This window comes from Procambarus clarkii, chromosome 63 (assembly GCF_040958095.1).
Source record: "Procambarus clarkii isolate CNS0578487 chromosome 63, FALCON_Pclarkii_2.0, whole genome shotgun sequence".
In the NCBI taxonomy this organism is placed as follows: Eukaryota; Metazoa; Arthropoda; class Malacostraca; order Decapoda; family Cambaridae; genus Procambarus; species Procambarus clarkii.
In genome coordinates this window covers 19950406-19973499 of record NC_091212.1, presented here as the reverse complement: position 1 = coordinate 19973499, position 23094 = coordinate 19950406, and the positions used below count along the sequence as shown (strand labels likewise).

General features: G+C 52.5%; 1 protein-coding gene across 2 annotated transcripts in view; it reads left to right on the top strand.

Moving 5' to 3' along the window:
- The window catches only part of BBS1 (Bardet-Biedl syndrome 1), a 185598-nt gene that overhangs the window by 145980 nt on the left and 16524 nt on the right, over positions 1-23094 (top strand). For both annotated transcript variants that reach the window (XM_045760604.2, XM_045760603.2), the window contains exon 10: positions 16064-16197. In XM_045760604.2, coding sequence (XP_045616560.1) covers positions 16064-16197 — 134 coding nt within the window. The remainder of the gene's footprint in view (positions 1-16063; positions 16198-23094) is intronic.

The following is a 23094-nucleotide window of genomic DNA, read 5'->3' as shown; positions in this document are numbered from 1 at the left end:
GGTACTCACTTTGTTGACCATACAATATTTGAGAGATAAAATTGTATGTTAGTCACCGTGTACTTAGCTCTTTTTGATATTGCATTTTCCGTGGGGAGCCCCTACGGCTCCGTGGAGCTTATCGGGCTAATGTATGTTATATTAGACCGGGACATTAGCTAAGGAGATCAAACCTACCAGGGACCAGTGCCAGAACCTGGCCCCCTTCAGAGAGGTTTCAGGGACCAATGGCACTGGAAAACCCCCTTGTGGTTGGGGTTTTCCTTATCTGCCATCGACCGGGGTCAGGCACCCAGAAAGATAGGCATGACAAAACAAATCCCACAGTGTAAAAAACTAAAACAAAAAACCGAACAGAGAGGTAGAAACTCCCTACAATCCCAAGGAAACAAGCAAACAAGCAAACATCACAATTTACTGCCGCGCCGATCGTCCTCGCAGCCCTCCCCGCCCCGAGAGGGAGAGGGGGGAGCCCCGGACTTACCGTGCCGGCATCCAAGCTTCAGTTCGTAAGCTAATGTCAACTGGGATAGACGTTTCTCTGGCCTCAGTTTCCTATGCGCTGTTTGCCTTGTGTGGCGTTCACTGCCGTGTGTTGTGTTGGGCGGTGGCCAGGAGTACCTCATCAGTGCCGGGGCTGCATGCGCTTAGTGGCTGACTTTCCTAAGCGCCCTGTGAGTACTGCCCTTGCGTAACAGGGTTATCTTCCCTTGGGCATTCGGGAAGCATTCCCGTAGAGGTTCTTGCTGCTCAGCATTTGCCTCGCCCTTGGGGCCAGCTGGGGCTTGGGGCCCTTGTTTGGCCCTGGGTAGGGATTGGTATTGTGCTGGTTAGGGCATCAAGGTGTTGCGCGGCCTACCACCTAAGCGGCGACCGGTTCCTGTTGCCTCTGGAGACAGTGTACTTTTGCAGGGTTTTTCTTTTCAATTGCCTGGTGGGGGTCTGCCTAGTGTGGCTATAGTTCCACTGGTAGTGTTTGGCAGCCCTCTGCTAGGCTCTTGTGATTGTACACGTCTCAGGGGTTTTCAGTGCTATCCTCTACTCTCTTGTTATTTTTGGGTTTCTTAACCGGTTTAGCAACACCTTGCCCGGGCTATCCGTAGCAGTCAGCCTACGGGCCCTGGAAACCCCTGTTTGGGCTCGGTGGACCATTGAATGTGTCTTCCAGGTTCCAACCCGTCTTGTACGGGATCGTTGGTTGCTGTGCCCTGGTCTCCGGGTGACAGTCGCCATTTTTACCTCCGTCATGCTGCCTGTTGGGTCACTGACACCTTGACCCGGAGTCTTGCGAGAGATTTTCTCTGCTTGTTCTCCAGTACTCTCCTGATGTTATTACTGTTCAGAGTACAGGCGGCATCCATGTTGTAAGCTAGGTTAGGTTGCTGCAACATGCTAGGTTGGTTTCCCACTCGGATGCCCCGTAAAGGCCGCCCCATTTTGGTTAGGTGCTGTTCGCCCCTTTCCCTCTCTGTTCTTGGCTCCGGACTGTCAGCGGGTTTCGGGGTTGGGGCGGAGTTTAGTTAGGGGCCGAGACTCTGGCGGTTTTCGGGGGCTGCCCTGTTCGGGTTAGGGTATGGAGGTTTTCGAGCCTGTTCTTCCTGCCAAATCTTCTGGGTCTTACTGGCGTCCCTTTCTTGCTGCCTTTCCCATGGACTCTTGCTTTTCTTTAAGGGTGGAGGGCTTGGAGGACGGCTCTGCCCCGGGGCCTCTGTTGCTGGTTCCCGGGGCTGTAGGGGATGCCTGCTAGCAGTTCTGGGGCGGCTTGCCCCTGCCTGGGTTTTCTGCTTTTGGGCGGCGTTTTTCGCCCATCCAGTCTGCTTGCTTCCGACTTTTGCTGGCGTGTTTTCGTATCTTTAGCATCGGTCACAGCCCTCTGTTCCGGTGGCCATTTTCGTCTGCTGGTTTCCCGGCGTGGCCACCAGGGCGGCGTTGTGGTTTGTTTACATGCACCTGGGTGTGCGAGCGAGCTACTTGGGTGAGTTTTCACCTTTTTTTTTCATTGGCTTTATTCTCTTGTTGTCGTTTCTTTGCTTTTCTGGTGTTTTCTGCCCGGTTCCTGTTCCTCTGGGAACGTTTGAGTGTTGATTTTACACCGGGGTTTCCCATTTTGTCTGTTTTGGGTCTGAGCCTTTGGGTTTGGGCTCAGTGTCCCTGGCTGTTATGCTTGCTCCCACACCTTGTCCCTTGGTTTTCGGTCTGTTATGACCGTTTCCCAGGGGGGTTCTGTCTGGGGGCTGTGCTTTGCCTTTCTGTGGTGTTTCTCCACTGGCAAAATGTGGTGATTTGGGCTCCCCCCTGGTTCGATTCCGGGTTCCTTTGGGTTCTTTGGTTTCGTTTCGGAGGTTTCTTCCTCTTGGGCCCCCTTTGTGGGTTCAGGGGGCTTTGTTTCCTCGTGTGTGACCTGGTTTCTGCCTTCTGGAGTTCCGGGGTCTTCCTGGCTTGCAGACTGATCTTTTTGGGTCTTGGCACGTGTTGCGGTCGTGCTGGGACTTTGAGGTTTTGTTGTCGAGGTGGACCTTTTGATGCAGTTTTGTGCCTTCCTTGCCTGGCTGGCGTGGTGCTCTCTGCCCACTGGTCGGCGACTTGTAATTTTCTTTTCAAGTGTATGTACTCACCTATTTGTGCTTGTGGGAGTTGAGCTTTGGCTCTTTGGTCCTGCCTCTCAACAGATCAATCAACTGGTGTACAGGTTCCTGAGCCTACTGGGCTCTATCATATCTACATTTAAAACTGTGTATGGAGTCAGCCTCCACCACATCACTGCCTAATGCATTCCATCTGTTAACTACTCTGACACTGAGAAAGTTCCTTCTTACGTCCCTGTGGCTCATGTGGGTACTCAGTTTCCACCTGTGTCCCCTTGTTCACGTCCCGCCAGTGTTGAATAGTTTTTCCTTGTTTACTTGGTCGATTCCCCTGAGGATTTTGTAGGTTGTGGTCATGTCCCCCCTACTCTTCTGTCTTCCAGTGTGGTAAGGTGCATTTCTTGCAGCCTTTCCTCATAACTCATGCCTCTTAGTTCTTGGACTAGTCTAGTAGCATACCTTTGGACTTTTTCCAGCTTCGTCTTGTGCTTAACAAGGTACGGGCTCCATGCTGGGGCTGCATACTCCAGAATTGGTCTTACATATGTGGTGTACAAGATTCTGAATGATTCCTTACACAGGTTCTTGAACGCTGTTCTGATGTTAGCCAGCCTCGCATATGCCGCAGACGTTATTCTTTTTATGTGGGCTTCAGGAGACAGGTTTGGTGTGATATCAACTCCAAGATCTTTCTCTCTGTCTGTTTCATTAAGTACTTCATCTCCTATTCTGTATCCTGTATCTGGCCTCCTGTTTCCACCGCCTAGTTTCATTACTTTGCATTTACTCGGGTTGAACTTCAACAGCCATTTGTTGGACCATTCACTCAGTCTGTCTAGGTCATCTTGTAGCCTCCTACTATCATCCTATGTTTCAATCCTCCTCATAATTTTTGCATCATTGGCAAACATTGAGAGAAACGAATATATATCCTCTGGGAGATCATTTACATATACCAGAAACAGTATAGGTCCAAGGACTGACCCCTGCAGGACTTCACTTATAACGTCTCGTCAATCTGAGACCTCACCCCTCACACAGACTCGTTGTCTCCTGTTGCTTAGGTACTCCTTTATCCAGTGAAGTACCTTCCCTTTCACTCCGGCCTGCAGCTCCAGCTTTTTCACTAGCCTCTTGTGTGGTACTGTATCAAAGGCTTTCTGACTATCCAAAAATATGCAGTCTGCCCACGCTTCTCTTTCTTGCCTTATTTTTGTTGCCTGGTCGTAGAATTCAAGTAACCCTGTGAGGCAGGACCTGCCATCCCTGAACCCATGTTGATGCTGTGTTACAAAGTTCCTTCGCTCCAGATGCTCCACTAGCTTTCTTCGCACAATCTTCTCCATCAGCATGCATGGTATGCAGGTTAGGGACACTGGCCTGTAGTTCAGTGCCTCCTGTCTATCCCCTTTCTTTTATATCGGGACTACGTTAGCTGCTTTCCAAATATCTCGCAGTTCCCCTGTTGCCAGTGATTTGTTATACACTATGGAGAGTGGTAGGCACAGTTCTTTTGCTCCTTCCTTTAGTATCCAAGGGGAGATTCCATCTGGGCCTATAACCTTTGTCACATCCAACTCTAGTAAACACTTCCTTACTTCCCCGCTGGTAATATCAAACTCTTCCAGTGGTTCCTGGTTAGCTATTCCCTCTCATATCTCTGGAATTTCTCCTTGCTCTAAGGTGAAGACCTCCTGGAATTTCTTATTCAGTTCCTCACACACTTCCTTGTCGTTTGTAGTGAATCCTTCCGCCCCTATCCTTAATTTCATAACCTGTTCCTTTACTGTTGTTTTTCTCCTGATGTGGCTATGCAACAATTTAGGCTGAGTCTTTGCCCTGCTTGCGATGTCATTTTCGTATTGTCTTTTTGCCTCTCTTCTCATCCTGACATATTCATTCCTGGCATTCTGGTATCTTTCTCTGCTCTCCAGTGTCCTGTTATTCCTATAGTTTCTCCATGCCCTTTTACTTTGCAGCTTAGCTAGCCTACATCTCTGATTAAACCATGGGTTTCTCATCTTCATTTCTCTGTTTTCCTTTTGGACTGGGACAAACTTGTTTTCTGCATCCTTGCACTTCTGCGTGATGTAGTCCATCATATCTTGGGCCGTCTTCCCCCTGAGCTCTGTTTCCCATGCTATATCTGTTAGGAATTTTCTTATCCCCTCATAGTTTCCCTTTCGGTATGCTAACCTTTTGGTTTCGGTATCCCTCCTCGAGTTCAATAACCCTTCTTCAATCAGGTACTCAGACACCAGAACACTGTGGTCGCTCATTCCTACTGGGTCCTCAAAACCGATTTCTCTTATGTCGGAGTCGTTCAGAGTGAAGACTAGGTCGAGTCTCGCTGGTTCGTCATTGCCTCTCATCCTTGTGGGTTCTTTGACATGTTGGGTTAAAAAGTTTCTAGTCACCACCTCCAATAGTTTGGCTCTCCACGTATCCTCGCCTTCATGCGGTTCCTTGTTCTCCCAGTCAATCCTACCGTGATTGAAGTCGTCCATAATGAGCAGGTGGGATCTATTTCTACAGGCAGCAGAGGCTGCCCTCTCAATTATAGTGTTAACTGCCATGTTGTTGTTGTAATACTGTTGACTGGGTCTTCTGTCATTTGGTGGAGGGTTGTATATTACTGCTACTACTATTCTTGGTCCTCCCATTGTCGTGGTGCCTGCTATGTAGTCTCTGAACCCCTCACAGCCCGGGATAGCTTTGGGGGATAGGGGAGAGTGGGAGGCTTTGTGGGGGGGGGGGAGAAGAGGGAGGAGGGCTTGGGGCGGAAAAGGAGGGCTGAGGTGGTGAGGAAGAGGGGAGGGTTTAGGGGAGTGGTGGAGAGAGGAAGACTTAGGTGGGGTGGGGGACAGTGGGGGGCTTAGGGGGGTGGGGGAGAACGGAGGGCTTGGGGGTGGGAGAGACAGGATGGCATGTGGGAGAGGGGAGGGCTTGAGGGAGGGGGGGAGAAGGGAGGTCCTGGGGAGAGGGGTGAGTGGGAGGAGGGGGGTGATTGGGAGGAGGGGGAGGGTGCCCTAGGTGGGTACTTAGTGGGGGGCTGACAGGGGAAGGGGCATCCATCTCATAGTGTCCAGGTTGTGCAGGTTGGGTGTCTGTTGGGTAGAATGTGGGGGTGGTGCCCCACTCCCTGTGGCTGTTGCACTGTTTGAGGAGGGTTCCCCACTTCCCTCTGGGATTGTAGGGTTTGGGGTTGTGATACTCTGATTCCTTTCTCTCCCGGCGCTCCTTCCTCGCATCTGCTGCCTGCATTCTCTCTTCCCTTGTCATATCCCTCTGTAGGAATACTTTTTTGAACTTCTGAACATTTGCTAGACCGCTCTTCCTTGCTAACAGTTCCTCTTTCGTGATTTGGCTCATGAATACCACCTATCATTCGGTCTCTGTCCTTGTACTTTCCAAGCCTGAAAACCTTTTCAACATTTTGGTCAGTTCCCTCCATCCGTTCCATGTGTGTGTACGCATGTACATGTGTACACTGTGTGTGTGTGCACATGTGTATGTGCATACACACATGTGTGTAACATACCTTGTGTGTATGTGTATATTTATGTGTATGTGTATATTTATGTGTATGTGTATATACATGATGTGTATATATATGTGTATGTGTACTTTTTCTTTCGGAAGGGGCTCTGTTGACGGGGCGCTGGGGGAGCAGCTTGCTCTGTTGACTCTCGTATGGTCCCGCTGTTGGTGGGCACTTTTGGTTGTCTTCCGGCCTCTGGTGGCGGCAATGGACGGCTTCTCCCCCTTTGGGGGGTTCAGAGCTGGCGGGGTGTGCTTCTTCCCCTGCGCTTTGTCATGTCATCTTGGTGGGTGCGTTGGGCGTGGTCGATCCAACCCATCCTTCTGGGGTTCCGGTCTGCTCTTTGCAGACTTGGGCCTTTCGAATCTGCGGTTCTTCCAGACTTCTTCAGTCTGCGTCCTGGTTTCTATGCCCTCCTCGGAGGTCTGTTGTCTCCTGTCCGTCTTCTGTTGGGGCCGGGTGCCTGGATGGTGGCCCTGGACCTCCAGGTCATTTATTTGCACTTGGTGTATTTTTGCATCTTTACCGGATCTTGGTACCCTGTCCGAGTCTGCTTGAGATTCGGTGTCTGGCCTACCTCTACGACTGGCTAGTGTGGGCTCCCAGTTGGTCCGCTTTTCTGCTCGCGAGGGGTGTGGTTCTTTCCAGATCGATGGGTTTGGTTTTCTGGTGATCTGGAGGCCATTCCATCTGTTTCCATCCCGGGTTCGGACCTGGGCCTTGTTTAGGGCTATTGGGCCACTTCTTGTCTTTCCCTCCAGAAGTGTTGCTGCGGCTGTGGTCCCGCCTTCGGCTGTTTGTGAGGGGGTCCCGGGTTGCTCAAGCAATTGTGCGGGAGTCTGAACTTCGACGTGCTGGTCTGCCCGCGGGGTCGGGTTTGGCTTCAGCGTCTGTTTGGTTCCTTCGGAGACTCCCCTTCCGCCTCTTGCAATTGTTGGGTTCGTTCCTCCAGGGATCTTGTGTTGGTGCTGCGTCACCAGCTTCCTCTTTGGGGTTTTCGGGGTTCTGTGCCTTGGCACCTCCCCGAGCCTTCGCTCGATGTGTTCACGGACGGGTCATCTCTCGGCTGGGGCTTTGTGACCAGTGCTCACCAGGTCGGCCGGGGATGGTGGGGTCTGTCCGCTCGTCGGGCTCACAGCACGGTTTGGTCCTTCGTGGCTGTCTGGTTTGCGCTTCTGAGGGTTTGGGTCACTAGGCAGCTCCGGCTTGCGTTCAGGGTGGACGTCACATCTGCCCCATTTCGTACGCTTTCTCGTGTTTTGTTTCACCTCCGACCTGCTCATGCGTCGCCTGCGCCGTCCAGGTCCTTGATCAGGGTGCCTTCTTATCTTCTCAGTTTGTGGTAGCCCCTTCGGTTCAGGTTTCAGCTCTTTGGTACTGGTGGTAGATTTGTACGTGTGCAGCCTTTCTCCGTCCTGGCGACAGTCGAGACAGCTGGTTTCCGGAGGGGGTTCTTGGGGTATTGATGCTTGATTGGTTTGGCTGGGGGTGCATCCTGTGTTGTCCAGTTGCGCTTTTTGATGTTACCTACGTACCGTGTCTGGGGACGCACTTTGGTTTGATCCTGTTCCCCTCGTTCCCTGTTTCAGGGCTCGGGTCTCCCAGGTCTTCCGCTGAGTTTTTCAGTCTTCCAGCCTGCGGTCTGTCTTTGCGCTCGTGCTGTTCGGACGTTTGCAGCTTTTTGCTGCTGTGTTGGTGACGTCTAGGGCTCATTTCGGGTGCAGGGAATTGAGGGTTGCACAGTTTCTTGGCCGTCCATTCTTTATGTGCGTCTGCTCCTGTGCGTTCTTGTTGCCTTGGGTCGCAGGTTGCATCCTGTTGTCTCGGCTTCGCATTGCAGAGTTTGTAGCGGCCGCCTCCCGGGTTAGCCTTTTCTTTTCCTTCTCTTTGGGTATGAAGTGCCAGGGAGCCGTAGGGGCTTCCCACAGAAAACCAGCGTTGAATGTAATGAAACGTCATTTTCTGGGTGAACCCCGGAGGCTCCCTGGCCACCCTCCCTCCCACCGGTCAGCGTTTTTTTCACGTTGGTTGAAGCTTAGCTTCCAAACTGAAGCTTGGCAGCCGGCATGGTAGGTCTGGGGCTCCCCCCTACCCCTCTCGGGGCGGGGAGGGCTGCGCAGATGATCGACGCGGCAGTAAAGTGTGATGTTTGCTTGTTTCCTTGGGATTGTGGGGAGTTTCTACCTCTCTGTTCGGTTTTTTGTTTTAGTTTTTCACCATGTGGGGTTTGTTTTGTCATGCCTACTTTTCTGGGTGCCTGACCCGGGTCGATGGCAGATAAGGAAAACCCCAACCACAAGAGGGTTTTCCAGTTTCATTGCTCCCTGAAACCTCTCTGAAGGGGCCAGGTTCTGGCGCTGGTCCCTGGTAGGTCTGAACTCCTTGACTTACCGTTTTTGTTGCCTTCCCTATTTTGTAATTGGCCCTTGGTGTATTTATGCATCTTTACCGGATCTTGGTGCCCTATCTGAGTTTGCTTGGGATTCAGTGTCTGGCCTACCTCGACGACTGGCTGGTGTGGGCTCCCAGTCGGTCTGCTTGTCTGCTCGCCAGGGGTGTGGTTCTTTCCAGATCATTGGGTTTGGTTTCCTGGTGATCTGGAGGCCGTTCCATCTGTTTCTGTCCCGGGATCGGACCTAGCTGGGTCTTGTTTAGGGCTCTTGGGCCGCTCCTTGTCTTTCCCTCCAGAAGTGTTGCTGCGGCTGTGGTCCCACCTTCGGCTGTTCATGAGCGGGTCCCGGGTTGCTAGGCGGTTGCTCGAGCAGTTGTGCGGGAGTCTGAACTTCGACGTGCTGGTCTGCCCGCGGGGTCGGGTTTGGCTTCGGTGTCTGTTTGGTTCCTTCAGAGACTCCCCTTCCACCTCTCTTGCAATCGTTGGGTTTGTTCCTCTGGGGATTTTGTGTTGGTGCTGCTTCACCAGCTTCCTCTTTGGGGTTTTCGGGGTTCCGTGCCTTGACACCTTCCCGAGCCTTCACTCGATGTGTTCACGGATGGGTCATCTCTTGGCTGGGGCTTTGTGACCAGTGCTCACCAGGTCGGCCGGGGATGGTGGGGTCTGTCCTCTCGTTGGGCTCACAGCTCGGTTCGGTCGTTCGTGGCTGTCTGGTTTGCCCTTTTGAGGGTTTGGGTCACTAGGCAGCCGGTGCGGTAGGTCTGGGGCTTCCCCCTCCCCCTCTTGGGGCGGGGAGGGCTGCGCGGATGATCGGCACAGCAGTAAAGTGTGATGTTTGTTTGTTTCCTTGGGATTGTAGGGAGTTTCTACCTCTCTGTTCGGTTTTTTGTTTTAGTTTTTTACCATGTGGGGTTTGTTTTGTTATGCCTACCTTTCTGGGTGCTAACCCTGGTCGATGGCAGATAAGGAAAACCCCAACTACAAGGTTGTTTTCCAAGGCCATTGCTCCCTGAAACCTCTCTGAAGGGGCCAGGTTCTGGCGCTGGTCCTTGGTAGGTCTGAACTCCTTAGCTAATGTCCCGGTCTAATATAACATACATTAGGAGGGAAAGAAGCGAGACAGGCTGTCGGCCAAGACATTGGACACTCCCTGTACGTGAACTGTCAGGAGAGCCAAACCCAGTGAACTCAGCAGACGAGTCACTCGAAGTGACCAACCCCAAAGAGACAAAGACCGCATTGAACCCCCGCAGTTCAGGCAATGAACCACTGGAGAGCAGTCCGAATGGAGCCGAATCGTCAATCCACGGGCGACCCGAATCCTCCGAAGAACAAACCACACTGCCGCGAACTCCTGCACCATGCTGTGAACTCGACGGAAGGATGGACCCCAACGCCCCTGGCCGGCCTGGTGAACACTGGTCACAAAGCCCCAGCTGAGAGACGACGCATCCGTGTACAGTATCCACTCAATTTAACGGCCTCATTTATACCGGTAATAACGACCGGTTTGGGAGACCGGTATCTTGAGCCTCATATACCGGTCTGGCGGTCGATATCCGAAGGTCGATATTGGGTTTCTTTTGGCATCAGGGGGTCCTCACATGGCAAGTAGGCCGCCTACCTCTATCGTCCCCTCCCTCACTCCTCCTCTCCCCCACAGCCTCACTTCCTGCCTCTTCCCCCCCCCCTTCTAAGACCGTTCTGGGAAATGGCTCAGTAGATTGCCAGCCAGCCAGAGACAGCCTGGAGAATCTCCATCTAATACAATACAGCATTCATGAAACAAGTATTTTATAATTTTTTATTATCCTAATAATATTACTAAACAAAATCTGCAACCAAAAACATAAATGATGATGTATATCCAGAATTTATTTAAGAAACATCTGGTTCACTGGGTCAAGTGTGTTAGGCTTATCAGTGAGCCAGTCCTTCCCCCATCACCGACACACCACCTCCCCCACCCACCCCCCCTACTCCCTTACACTCTCTCTGCTCAACTCAACACCCATCCCTCCCTCCCTCCCTTGCTCCCTCCCTCCCTCCCTTGCTCCCTCCCTCCCTCCCTTGCTCCCTCCCTTGCTCCCTCCCTCCCTCCCTCCCTCCCTCCCTCGCTCCCTCCCTCCTTCCCTCCCTCCCTCCCTCCCTCCCTCCCTCCCTCCCTCCCTCCCTCCCTCCCTCCCTCCCTCCCTCCCTCCTTCCCTCCCTCCCTCCCTCCCTCCCTCCCTCCCTCCCTCCCCTCCTTCCATCCCTCCCTTCCTCCCTCTTTCCATCCCTCCCTTCCTCCCTCTTTCCATCCCTCCCTCCATCCATCCATCCATCTCTCCCTCCTTCCATTTCTCCCTCCATCCATCTCTCCCTCCCTCCCTCCCACCATCTCCCTCCTTTCCTCCCTCTATCTCTCCTTCCATCCCTCCCACCATCTCTCCCTCCCTCCCTCCCACCATCTCTCCCTCCCTCCCTCCCTCCCTCCCTCCCTCCCTCCCTCCCTCCCTCCCTCCCTCCCTCCCTCCCTCCCTCCCTCCCTCCCTCCCTCCTTCCTTCCTTCCTTCCATCTCTCCCTCCCTCCATCCCTCCCTCCTTCCCTCCCTCTCTCCCTCCATCCCTCCCTCCATCTCTTCCTCCTTTCTTCCTTTCATTTCTCCCTCCTTCCCTCCCTCCTTCCATCCCTCCCACCATCTCTCCCTCCCTCCTTCTCTCCATCTCTCCCTCCCTCCCTCCTTCCATTTCTCCCTCCATTTCTCCCTCCCTCCCTTCTTCCCTCCCTTTCTCCCTCCCTCCCTCCCTCCCTCCCTCCTTCCCTCCCTTTCTCCCTCCCTCCCTCCCTTCCTCCCTCCCTCCCTCCTTCCCTCCCTCCCTTTCTCCCTCCCTCCCTCCCTCCTTAAATTCCTCCCACCAGATTGATACCTGGTTTATCCCTGGCCAAATCCAGAGATCCCATCACAATGGTTGTACTCTTCAAGTCACTTGTGCTGTCCTGTCTTGAGTACTGCTCAGTACTCAGTTCCCCCTTCAGAGCAGGAGAGATTGCTGAAATTGAGGGAATACAGAGAACATATATGGCACGCATAGACAAGATAAAGCACCTAAATTATTGGGATCGTCTCAAAGCTCTCCAAATGTACTCTCTAGAAAGGAGACATGAGAGATAGCAAATAATATTCACATGGAAAATACTGGAGGGACAGGTCCCAAATCTACACAGTAAAATAACAACATACTGGAGTGAACGATATAGAAGAAAATGCAGAATAGAACCAGTGAAGAGCAGAGGTGTCATAGGCACAATCAGAGAACACTGTATGAACATCAGAGGTCCATGGTTGTTCAACGTCCTCCCAGCGACTATAAGAAATATTGCCGGAACAACCGTGGACATCTTCAAGGGAAAACTGGACTGTTTTCTAAGAGAAGTTCCGGATCAGCCGGGCTTTGGTGGATATATGGGCCTGCGGGCTGCTCCAAGCAACAGCCTGGTGGACCAGACTCTCACAAGTCGAGCCTGGCCTCAGGCCGGGCTTGGGGAGTAGAACAACTCCCAAAACCCTATCAACCAGGTATCAACTATCTCTCTCCCTTCCTCCCTCACTCCATCTCTCCCTCCCTCCATCTCTCCCTTCCTCCATCTCTCCCTCCCTCCATCTCTCCCTCCCTCCATCTCTCCCTCCCTCCTTCCATCCCTCCCTCCCTCCTTCCATCCCTCCCTCCCTCCTTCCATCCCTCCCTCCCTCCCTCCCTCCCTCCCTCCCTCCCTCCCTCCCTCCCTCCCTCCTTACATCCCTTCCTCCATCCCCCCCTCCCTCCCTCCTTCCATCCCCCCCTCCCACCATCCGCCCCTCCATTTTTCCCCTCCCTCCCTCCCTCCCTCCCTCCCTCCCTCCTTCCATCCCTCCTTCCATCCCTCCCTCCCTCCCTTTCTCCCTCCCTCCCTCCCTCCCTCCCTTTATCCCTTCCTCCATCCTTCCATCCCTCCATCCTTCCATCCATCCCTCCATTCATCTCCATTCTCTCCCTACCTGCCTACCTCCCAGCCTCTGCCTGCCTGCCTGCCTCCCTCCCAATCTCAGCCTGCCTGCCTGCCTCCCTCCCAAGCTCTGCCTGCCTGCCTGCCTTCCTCCCAATCTCTGTCTGCCTGCCTGCCTGCCTTCCTCCCAATCTCTGTCTGCCTGCCTGCCTCCCTCCCAAGCTCTGCCTGCCTCCCTCCCAAGCACTGCCTGCCTGCCTTCCTCCCAATCTCAGCCTGCCTGCCTTCCTCCCAATCTCTGCCTGCCTGCCTGCCTTCCTCCCCAAGCTCTGCCTGCCTCCCTCCCAAGCACTGCCTGCCTGCCTTCCTCCCTGCCTATCTCCCAGCCTACCTCCCAGCCTCTCCCTGCCAGCCTGCCTGCCTACATTTCAGCCTCTCCATCCCTGCCTGCTTGCCCATCCACCCACCAGTCAGCCATCACTGACACAATGAGTGCATTTGGAGCCGACTGGGTGCACGGATGTTCCTTGATTGTGCAGATATGTCCAACAAAGTCACGGAACGAACACTCCGGCCTCTTGACAAATCAAAACAATGTGCCGTGAATCTGTGACGTCACAGGGTAGTAGGCACTAGAGGGGTGGTCCAAGTGGCAGTCTGTACAAAATATATCTTACCTGAATGTTACTTGAAAAAAAAACCCTTGACTTCGGAAATACCGGAGCTCCGGAAATAACGACCAGGGTACAGCCCTAAATAGGCCATTAAATCGAGTGGATACTTCGAGCTAGGGCTCGGGTAGGCACCAAGTCACTGAACCCCGAAAAACCCGAAGAGGAAGCCAGTGATGCAGCAGCCGACGCAAGGCCCCCGGGGGTCGAACCCAGCGATCACGAGAGAGGCGGAAGGGGCGACCCCGAAGGAACCAGAACAGCTGACAAAGCCAAAACCGACCCGGTGGGTAGACTACCATCGCGAAGTTCAGGCTCCCGCACAGCCCCCTCGAGCAACCACCAGGTGACCCGAGGACTCACCAGAAACAGACAAAGGCGGGACCACAGCTGCAGGAGAGACTCCGGAGGGAGAGACAAGGAAGCGGTCCGAGAGTCCCAAACGAGACCCAGCCAAGTCCAAACCTGAGAGGGGACCAGATGGGACTTCCTCCAGTTCACCAAGAACCTGAACCCGGTGAGCTAGGAAAGAACCAAATCCCTGGCTAGCAAGCAAGCCGACCGGCTGGGAGCCCAAACCAGCCAGTCGTCGAGGTAGGCCAACACCCGAACACCTAAGAAACGCAAACGGGCCACCACGATCTGCGTAAGGCATGTGAACACGCGAGGTGCCAGCTTCAACCCGAACGGGAGACAACGAAAGCGGTAACACAGCTTATGGCCCCTTGGTGGCCGGCCCAGCCTTGGTTCCAGGCGCTGCTTGCTCGGTGTCCGAACCCGAGGGTTTTCCCGCGGCTCCACCTCTTTCAGCAGATCGGGCCAGTACGTCACCTGGCTGGTTCGATCTTCTCCTCGAGTTTTCACGTATGTTTTTTTTTACTCGAGTCTATCATCATCTCTATGGTGATCAGGTGGTCAGGTGATCAGCTTGTTGGTGTCCCATCTGAGGGCTTCTTCTCGGCGGTAGTATGAAGTTTCCTGGTGGGCCTTCTGTTTCTTTTTGCGTCTTCATCGTGTTAGTTCGTTGTCTGTTAGGGTGACCTTTCTCTTTTGGTTGTTTCAGGACCGTCATCTTATGCCTAACACTGTCGCCGCGTATCGTGCGGCGCTGGTGGAGCCGCTTCAGCTTGCCTTCGGTATCGATGTTACATCTGTGCTGTTTTGCAAGCTGTCCCGTGCTTTGTTTCACCTCCGGCCTGCTCATGCGCCGCCTGAGCCATCCTGGTCTTTGCACAGAGTGCTCGCTTACCTTTCGTCTCCTCTTTTTCGTTGTGGCCCCCTCGGTCCGGGATTGTTTCTCCAAGGCTCTTTTCTTGTTGGCATTAGGCTCTGGGGGTCGGGTTGGGAGCTTCATGCTCTCTTCAGGCACAGGGGTTTCTGCTCTTTTGGTCATGGAGATTGTTTTGTTCACTTGCAAACATGCTTGGTTGGTACGGCCGGGGATGCATCATGCTTTGTGTCCAGTTGCGGCGCTTCGCTGTTATTTGTGCGCCACGGCTTCTGTGTCCGGGGATGCGCTTTGGGTTGATCCGGTTTCCCTTCTTCCCTGTTCGCGGGTTTGGGTCTCCCAGGTCGTCCGCAGGGTTATCAAATCCAGCCAGCCTGCGGTCTATTCCCGTGCCCATGACGTCTGTAAGTTCGAGGCTCTTGCTGCCGTCTTTGAAAATATGTCTTGGTCTGATATTCGGGCGCGGGGTTTTTGGCAGTCGAACAGGGTCCTGGCTGCTCGTTACCTCGTGAATGTCCCTGGGCCCCATCGGGCCTGTGTTGCTCTGGGTCGGCAGTTGCAGCCAGTTGTCTCGACTTAGAGTTGTGGAGTGAGTGACGATCACCTCCCGGGTAAGTCCCTCTTTTTTCCATCTGTGGGTAGTTAGCTCCGGGGACCCAATGGGGCTCCCCCCAGAAAATCAGCGTTGAATGTATTGAAACGCCATTTTCTGGGTGAGTCCTGGAGGCTCCTCGGCATCCCTCCCTCCCTCCGGTCGGCATTTTTTTTTCGTGTTTTTGACATCCAGCCTCAGAACTGAGGTGTGGGTAGCCGGCGTGAAGGGTCTGGGGCTCCCTCTTCCACCTCCCGGGGAGGGGGGAGCTGCGCAGACAGCGGCGCAGTGACGTGTGACATCACACTAGTTTGCTTGTTTTCTGTTGGGGAGTTCTATCCACTAGTTTGGCTTTTGGTTGCAGTTTTAACCAGAATAGGGGTTTGTTTTGGAGCACTTACCTTTCTGGGTGCCTGATCCGTCGATGGCAGACATAGAATGCTTCCAACCACATGGGGGTTTCTATAGGCCATTGCTCCCCTTGCCTCTCTGAGGGGGCCCGATTCTGGTCGTGGTCCCTGGTAGACCTAAGAACTCCATACACATGACTGATGCCAAAGTCTGTCATTAGCATATCAGCCTGGGATAGCTCCGGGGAGTCTCCGGGACTCACCCAAAAAATGACGTTTCATTACATTCAACGCTGGTATTTTATGTATTTATATGTTTATATATACAGTATATATTTTATGTATTTATTTGTTTATATATACAGTATATTTTTTATGTATTTGTTTGTTTATATATACAGTATATTTTTCTGTATTGTTTGTTGATTAATAGTATATTGGCACATGATGATATTCAACTTGCACAACACAATAATCCACTTCTCTGACAAGTTTTTTCTGAACAGCTTACAGGAATTACAGTTCAGATTCTTTAGTAATGCCTTATTTGTAGTACAGTAGCTGCCATCTTTAGTTTTTTCACTAGCTTACAATTTTATCTGCCTTTGGCTATATTTTATATAAAATGTAATTAATGTTAAATTTTAATAATCTCTCTTTGTTTCGCCATCATTCTTGATTTCAGTGTTTCATTTTATTACATTAACTAACTGTATTTCCAAATTCTGTGTTTTCAGTGATGCACAGGGTGTTCCAACATGACTTGTACCGTCTGCGACTGAACACAGCTCGTGCTTATGTTCAGGCACTAGAGACTAGTAGTAATCCTGTCTCCCTCTCGCAGACAGAGCCTTTAAAGCTGTCTGCACAGGTGAGTCAGTAGCTTATGCTCTTTATTGACTTGTATTGCTTTTGATCTCTTGTGAGTACTCTGTCCTGTTTATTTCTGCTCATCTGAGCATGCCCATTCTGTTGCTTTGTAAAGTATATTATCTGACTTGTTTTATTCCATGATCATACATAGTCAGGTAGGTTGACATACTACACCAGCACCATTGAAGTCTGTATAAAATACAACTGTAGGGTTGTAAAAACTAAAGAAAGTCACTGGAGAAAATAACAGTTCATCTCCCCATAAAAACTTGTCAACTGTGTGACAATTCGAGGTCTCATCTTGACAGTCTGATTGTGAAGCAGATCCTAAGTTCTTAGCATGTGCACTTAAATACTGGCATTTGAGGTTACATCTCTTGGCTGATGAGGGTTCCTTGCAGGCTTACCTGTTTCTAGAGGATAATATGCTCCTCTTGTTCAGTCAGCTTCCAAGGCACAATGAGAGGATTTGGAGAGGGCTGGTCATACTTTATTTCTAGACACCTCACGTGCTCCTGTTGTGGATGTAAAGTGCCTTGCTTCTTGGCATTCCCGTAGAGGTTCTTGCTGCTCGGCATTTGCCTCGCCCTTGGGGCCAGCTGGGGCTTGGGGCCCTTGTTTGGTCCTGGGTAGGGATTGGTATTGTGCTGGTTAGGGCGTCAAGGTGTTGCGCAGCCTGCCACCTAAGCGGCGGCCGGTTTCTGTTGCCTCTGAAGACGGTGTACTTTTGCGGGGTTTTTCTTTTGTTTTTCATTTTCTTGCCTGGTGGGGGTCTGCCTAAGGTGGTTATAGTTCCACTGGTAGTGTTGGCGGCCCTCTGCTAGGCCCCCGTGCTTGTACACGTCTCAGGGGTTTTCAGTGCTATAATCTACCCTCTTGTTATGTTTGGGTTTCTTAACCGGTTAGCAACACCTTGCCCGTGCTTCCCATAGTTGTTACCCTACGGGCCCTGGAAACCCCTGTCTGGGCTCGGGGGACCATTGAATGTGTCTTCCGGGTTCCAACCCGTCTTGTACGGGATCGTTGGTTGCTGTTCCCTTGTCACCAGGTGACAGTCGCCATTTTTACCTCCGTCATGCTGCCGCTTGTTCTCCAGTACTCTCCTGATGTTATTACTGTTCAGAGTACAGGCGGCATCCGTGTTGCAAGCTAGGTTAGGTTGCTGCAACATGCTAGGTTGGTTTCCCACTCGAATGCCCCGTGGCTGCCCCGTTTGGTTAGGTGCTGTTCGCCCCTATCCCTCTATGTTCCCGGCTCCGAACCGTCTGCGGGTTTCGGGGTCGGGGCGGGGTTTAGTTGCGGCAGAAACTCGGGCGGTTTTCGGGGGCTGCCCCGTTCGGGTTGGGGACGGAGGTTTGAGCCTGTGCCTCCTGCCAAGGCTTCTGGGTCTTGCCAGCGGCCCTTTCTTGTTGCCTTTCCTGTGGACTCTTGCTTTTCTTTAAGGGCGGAGGGCTTGGAGGACGGCTCTGCCCCGGGGCCTCTGTTGTTGGTTCCTGTGGCTGTGGGGGATGCCTGCTAGCAGTTCTGGGGCGGTTTTGCCCCTGCTGGGGTTTTTCTGCTGTTGGGCGGCGTTTTTTGCCCGTCCAGTCTGCTAGCTTCCCACATTTGCTGGCGTGTTTTTGTGTATTTAGCGTCAGTCCCTGCTGGCGGCCTTTCGTCTGCCGGTTTCCCGGCATGGCCACCAGGGCGGCGTTGCGGTTTGTTTACATGCGACTGGGTGTGCGAGCGAGCGTCTTGGGTGAGTTTTCATTTTTTTTTTCAGGATTTTTGTTCTCCTGTTGTCGTTTCTTTGCTTCTCTGGTGTTTTCTTGCCATTGCCTGTTACTCTGGGAACGTTTGGGTGTTGATTTTACACCGGGTTTTTCCAATTTTTCTGTTTTGGGTCTGAGCCTTTGGGTTTAGGCTCTGCCCCTAGCTGGTATGCTTGCTCCCACACCTTGTCCCTCGGTTTTCGGTCTGTTGGGACCGTTTTCCCAGGGGGTTCTGCTGGGGGCTTTGCTTTGCCTTTCAGTGGTGTTCTCCGCCGGCAAAATGTGGTGGTTTGGGCTCCCCCTGGTTCGATTCTGGGTTCCTTTAGGTTCCTTGGTTTCGTTCTGGAGGTTTCTTCCTCTTGGGCCCCCTTTTGTGGGTTCAGGGGACTTTGTTTCCTCGTGTGACCCGGTTCTGCCTTCTGGGGTTCCGGGGTCGTCCTGGCTTGCAGACTGATCTTTTTGGGTCTTGGCACATGTTGTGGTCGTGCTGGGACTTTGCGGTTTTGCTGTCGAGGTGGGCCTTTTGATGCAGTTTTGTGCCTTCTTTGCCTGGCCGGCGTGGTGCTCTCTGCCCACTAGTCGGCGACTTGTACTTTTACAATATATGTCCTCACCTAGTTGTGCTTGCGGGGGTTGAGCTCTGGCTCTTTGGTCCCGCCTCTCAACCGTCTATCAACAGGTGTACAGGTTCCTGTGCCTATTGGGCTCTATCATGTCTACATGTGAAACTGTATGGGGGTCAGCCTTGTTACTTGTGTGTGGAGTCACCACATTCCTTCCTAGTGCTTTCCAATTACCATTCTGACACTAGCAAAAAAAAAAAAAAAAAACAATCTTTCTACTATCTCTGTGGCTCTTTTGGGCACTCATTTTCACCTGTGTCCCCTAGTGCATGTGCCCCTTGTGTTATATAGCCTGTCCTTATCAACCCTGTCGATTCCCTTGGGAATCTTGAATGTGGTGATCAGGTCCCCCCCTCACTCTTCGTCTTCCAACGAAGTGTGGTTTACTTCCCGTAGTCTCTCATCATGAATTAGGTAGTGTACTTTTTCTTTCGGAAGGGGTTCTGTTCCCTTCTCTGTTGACTGGGCACTGGGGGGCAGCTTGCTCTGTTGCCTCTCGCATGGTCCCGCTGTTGGTGGGCGCTTTGGGTTGTCTTCCGGCCTCTGCTGGCGTCGGTGGACGGCTTCTCCCCCTTGGGGGGGTTCAGAGCTGGCAGGGTGAGCTTCTTCCCCTGCGCTTCGTCATTTCTTCTTCGTGGGGCGTGGTTGATCCGCCCCATCCTTCTGGGGTTCCCGTCTGCTTTTTGCAGTCGTGAGCTTTTCCCGCCTGCAGTTCTTCTGGACTTCTTCAGTATGCGCCCTGGATCCTATGCCCTCCTCGGAGGACTGTAGTCTCCTGTTCGGATTCTGTTGGGGCCGGGTGCCTGGATGGTGGCCCTGGACCTCCAGGTCACTTCTTGGCACGTTCCTCTCCAGTTTTCTGGGACTGGCACAGTTGGTGGTGGGGCTTCAGGTTTGCTGTTTTTATTGCCTTCCCTATTTTGTAATGGGCACTTCGTATACTTTTTGCATCTTTACCGGATCTTAGTGCCCTGTCTGAGTCTGAGATTCGGTGTCTGGCCTACCTCGACGACTGGCTGGTGTGGGCTCCCAGTCAGTCTGCTTGTCTGCTCGCCAGGGGATGGTTCCTTCCAGATCGCCGGGTTTGGTTTCCTGGTGATCTGGAGGTTTTTCCATCTGTTTCCGTCCCGGGTTCGGCCTGGGCCTTGTTCAGGGCCATTGGGCCACTCATTGTCTTTCCCTCCAGAAGTGTTACTGCAGCTGTGGTCCCGCCTTCGGCTGTACAGGAGGGGGTCCCGGGTTGCTCAGCGGTTGCTTGGGCGGTTGTGCGGGAGTCTGCACTTTGGCGTGCTTGTCTGCCCGCGGAGTCGGGTTTGGCTTCGGTGTCTGTTGGTTCCTTCGGAGACTCCCCTTCCGCCCATTGCATTCGTTGGGTTCCTCCGGGGATCTTGTGTTGGTGCTGTGTCACCAGCTTCCTCTTTGGGGTTTTCGGGGTTCCGTGCCTTGGCACCTCCCCGAGCCTTCGCTCGATGTGTTCACGGACGGGTCGTCTCTCGGCTGGGGCTTTGTGACCAGTGCTCACCAGGTCGGCCGAGGTTGATGGAGTCTGTCTGTCCGTCGGGCTCACAGCACGGTTCGGGTGTTCGTGGCTATCTGGTTTGCGCTTCGGAGGGTTTGGGTCACTAGGTGCTCTACCATTCAGCTCTGTTCGGACTGTTCTCTGGTGGTTCTTGCCGGAACCACAAGGGTTTGGCTAACCGTGAGGTTCATGTCCGGGGTGTGTCCTGCGTCCTGGCAGACAGCTGTCTCGGTTCATTCCTCTTCGTGGGTTGGCCAGTCGTCGCTGATTCGTTTTGTTGGCTCTGTCAGGCGTATGGACTCCTGGCCATGGACGTCTTTGGGTCAACGTTGTCTAGGCGACGCCCATTTTGTGGCGCCCTTTTCCACCTGCGAGGGCTTCACGGTGGATGCTTTCGGCAAGACTGGTCGAGGTGGGGGGTACCTGTTCCTCTTCTCCCGGTCCAGCTGTTGCTTTGGATTCTGGCTCGGTTGCAGCCCATTCCCACGAGAGCAGTCCTTATGGTTCCATGGTGGCCGGCCCGGCCTTCTTTTCAGACGCTGCTTGATAGGTGTCCGAACCCGGGGCGTTTTTCCTGAGGCTCCGCCTCTTTCAGCAGGCCAAATCGGTCCTGTCCGTGACTAGTTCAGCCTTCTCCTTGGCTCTTCGCGTCTGGTATTTTGACGCGGGTATCACCATATCTCTGGTGTTCAGGTGGCTTTGTTGACGGTGTCCCATCTGCGAGCTTCGTCTTGGCGACAGTATGACGTTTCATACGTTTTCTCGTGTTTTTTTTCCCCTCCGGCCTGCTCATGCGTCGCCTGAGCCATCCTGGTCCTTGTTCAGGGTGCCTTCTTATCTTCCCCTCAGTTTGTGGTAGCCCCTTCGGTTCAGTTTTCTGCTCTTTGGTACTGGTGATAGCTTTATACGTGTGCAGCCTTTCTCCGTCCTGGCGACGGTCGAGACGGCTGCTTTCCGGAGGGGTTCTTGGGGTATTGGTACTTGATTGGTTTGGCCGGGGGGTGCGTCCTGTGTTGTCTGGTTGTGCTTTTTGCAGTTGCCAGCGTACCGTGTCTGGGGATGCGCTGTGGTTGATCTGGTTCCTTCGTTCCCTATTTTCAGGGCTCGGGTCTCCTTGGTCGTCCGCAGAGTTATCATTCTTCCAGCCTGCAGTCTGTCTTTGCGCCTGTGCTGTTCAGACGTTTGCAGCTTTTGCTTCTGTGTTGGCGACGTCTAGGGCTCATTTCGGGCGCAGGGATTTGTGGGTCGCACAGGTTCTTGGCCGCCCATCCTTACGCGCGTCTGCTCCTGGACGTTCTTGTTGCCTTGGGTCGCAGGTTTGCGACCGGTTGTCTTGGCTTTGCGTTGCAGAGTTTGTGGCGGCCGCCTCCCGGGTTAGCCCTTTCTTTTCCTTCTCTTTGGGTATGAAGCTCCAGGGAGCCGTAGGGGCTCCCCACAGAAAACCAGTGTTGAATGTAATGAAACGCCATTTTCTGGGTGAGCCCCGGAGGCTCCCTGGCAACCCTCCCTCCCACAGGTCGGCGGTTTTTTCGCGTTGGTTGAAGCTTAACTTCCGAACTGAAGCTTGGCAGCCGGCGCGGTAGGTCCGGGGCTTCCCCCTCCCCCTCTCGGGGCGGGGAGGGCTGCGCGGACGATCGGCGTGGCAGTAAAGTGTGATGTTTGCTTGTTTGCTTGTTTCCTTGTGATTGTAGGGAGTTTCTACCACTCTGTTCAGTTTTTGTTTTAGTTTTTAACCATGTGGGGTTTGTTTTGTTATGCCTACCTTTCTGGGTGCCTAACCCCGGTCGATAGCAGATAAGGAAAACCCCAACCACAAGGGGTTTTCCAGGGCCATTGCTCCCTGAAACCTCTCTGAAGGGGCCAGGTTCTGGCGCTGGTCCCTGGTAGGTCTGAACTCCTTAGCTAATGTCCCGGTCTAATATAACATACATTAGCCCGATAAGCTCCAGGGAGCCTCCGGGGCTCACCCAGAAAATGGCGTTTCATTACATTCAACGCTGGTTTTTTTTTTTAATATTTTTTTTGTTGCGCCTAGTGGTGTTGCAGGCCAAAAAACCCTTAGCGCTTTTTAGGATTAACAAGTAGATTAGCTAACTAACCAATATAATTAATTGTTATCAATCCATGATTTATGGTTGTATAGGGTAACACCCAGCAGAAGATGAAATTAACCATTCAGTCCGCTTCATACACTCCACTCTTTTATATGAATCAAAATTAACAAATTGCCTGCTGGGAAATTCCCTACAGCTATCCGGTCACAGAGAGGAACTCTGATGTATATCGTATCTGAGTTCTATCATCTTGTAAGATGTTGTTGCCTGCTGTACATCTGCTGGCTGTGCTCTTTCTGCTGCATAAATATGGTCTTCCTGGCAGTACTGAGACAGTGACACCAGATGAAGTCTTGCTTGATGAATGAACAATTTCATTTCGTTGAAGTGGGTTGGGTGTGGTGGCAGAACCCTCAGGTCCCGGCTCCAGCTCTTGGGTCCCATCCACTTACAGGTGTTTCTTCTGCTACACCTAGTAAGGCATACTAGGCCTTAACCACTGCACTGCACTGTGCCAAATAACAAATGCTGTTTTGAGAGTTGTCATTTTCTTTTTAATTAGGCTATATAATATTTTACAGTATTTTAATGTTTTTAATGTTTTCATCTCTCTTTGTGTTTTGAAATGAAAATAGTTGAGTTTGGAAACATTTTGACATTAACTTTAACTGAACATTTATAAAAACAAGGAAAATATGTCCTCAACAATTGCACTATGAAGTTTTTGTCAAGAAAAGGTGCACAGTGCAGGTGGTAATGACTTTCCTCATTATCCCATCATGCACATGACTGTAAGCCCAACATGCAAATCATGCATCTGCATTGGCATATCATGCACATTCAAGAGGGAATGTGCTATTCTTATGTCGCCACTAAGTTTCAAATCTTGTTGCTCGCCGTAAAAACAGCACGTTCCCTCTTGACTGTGCATGACACGCCAATGCGGAT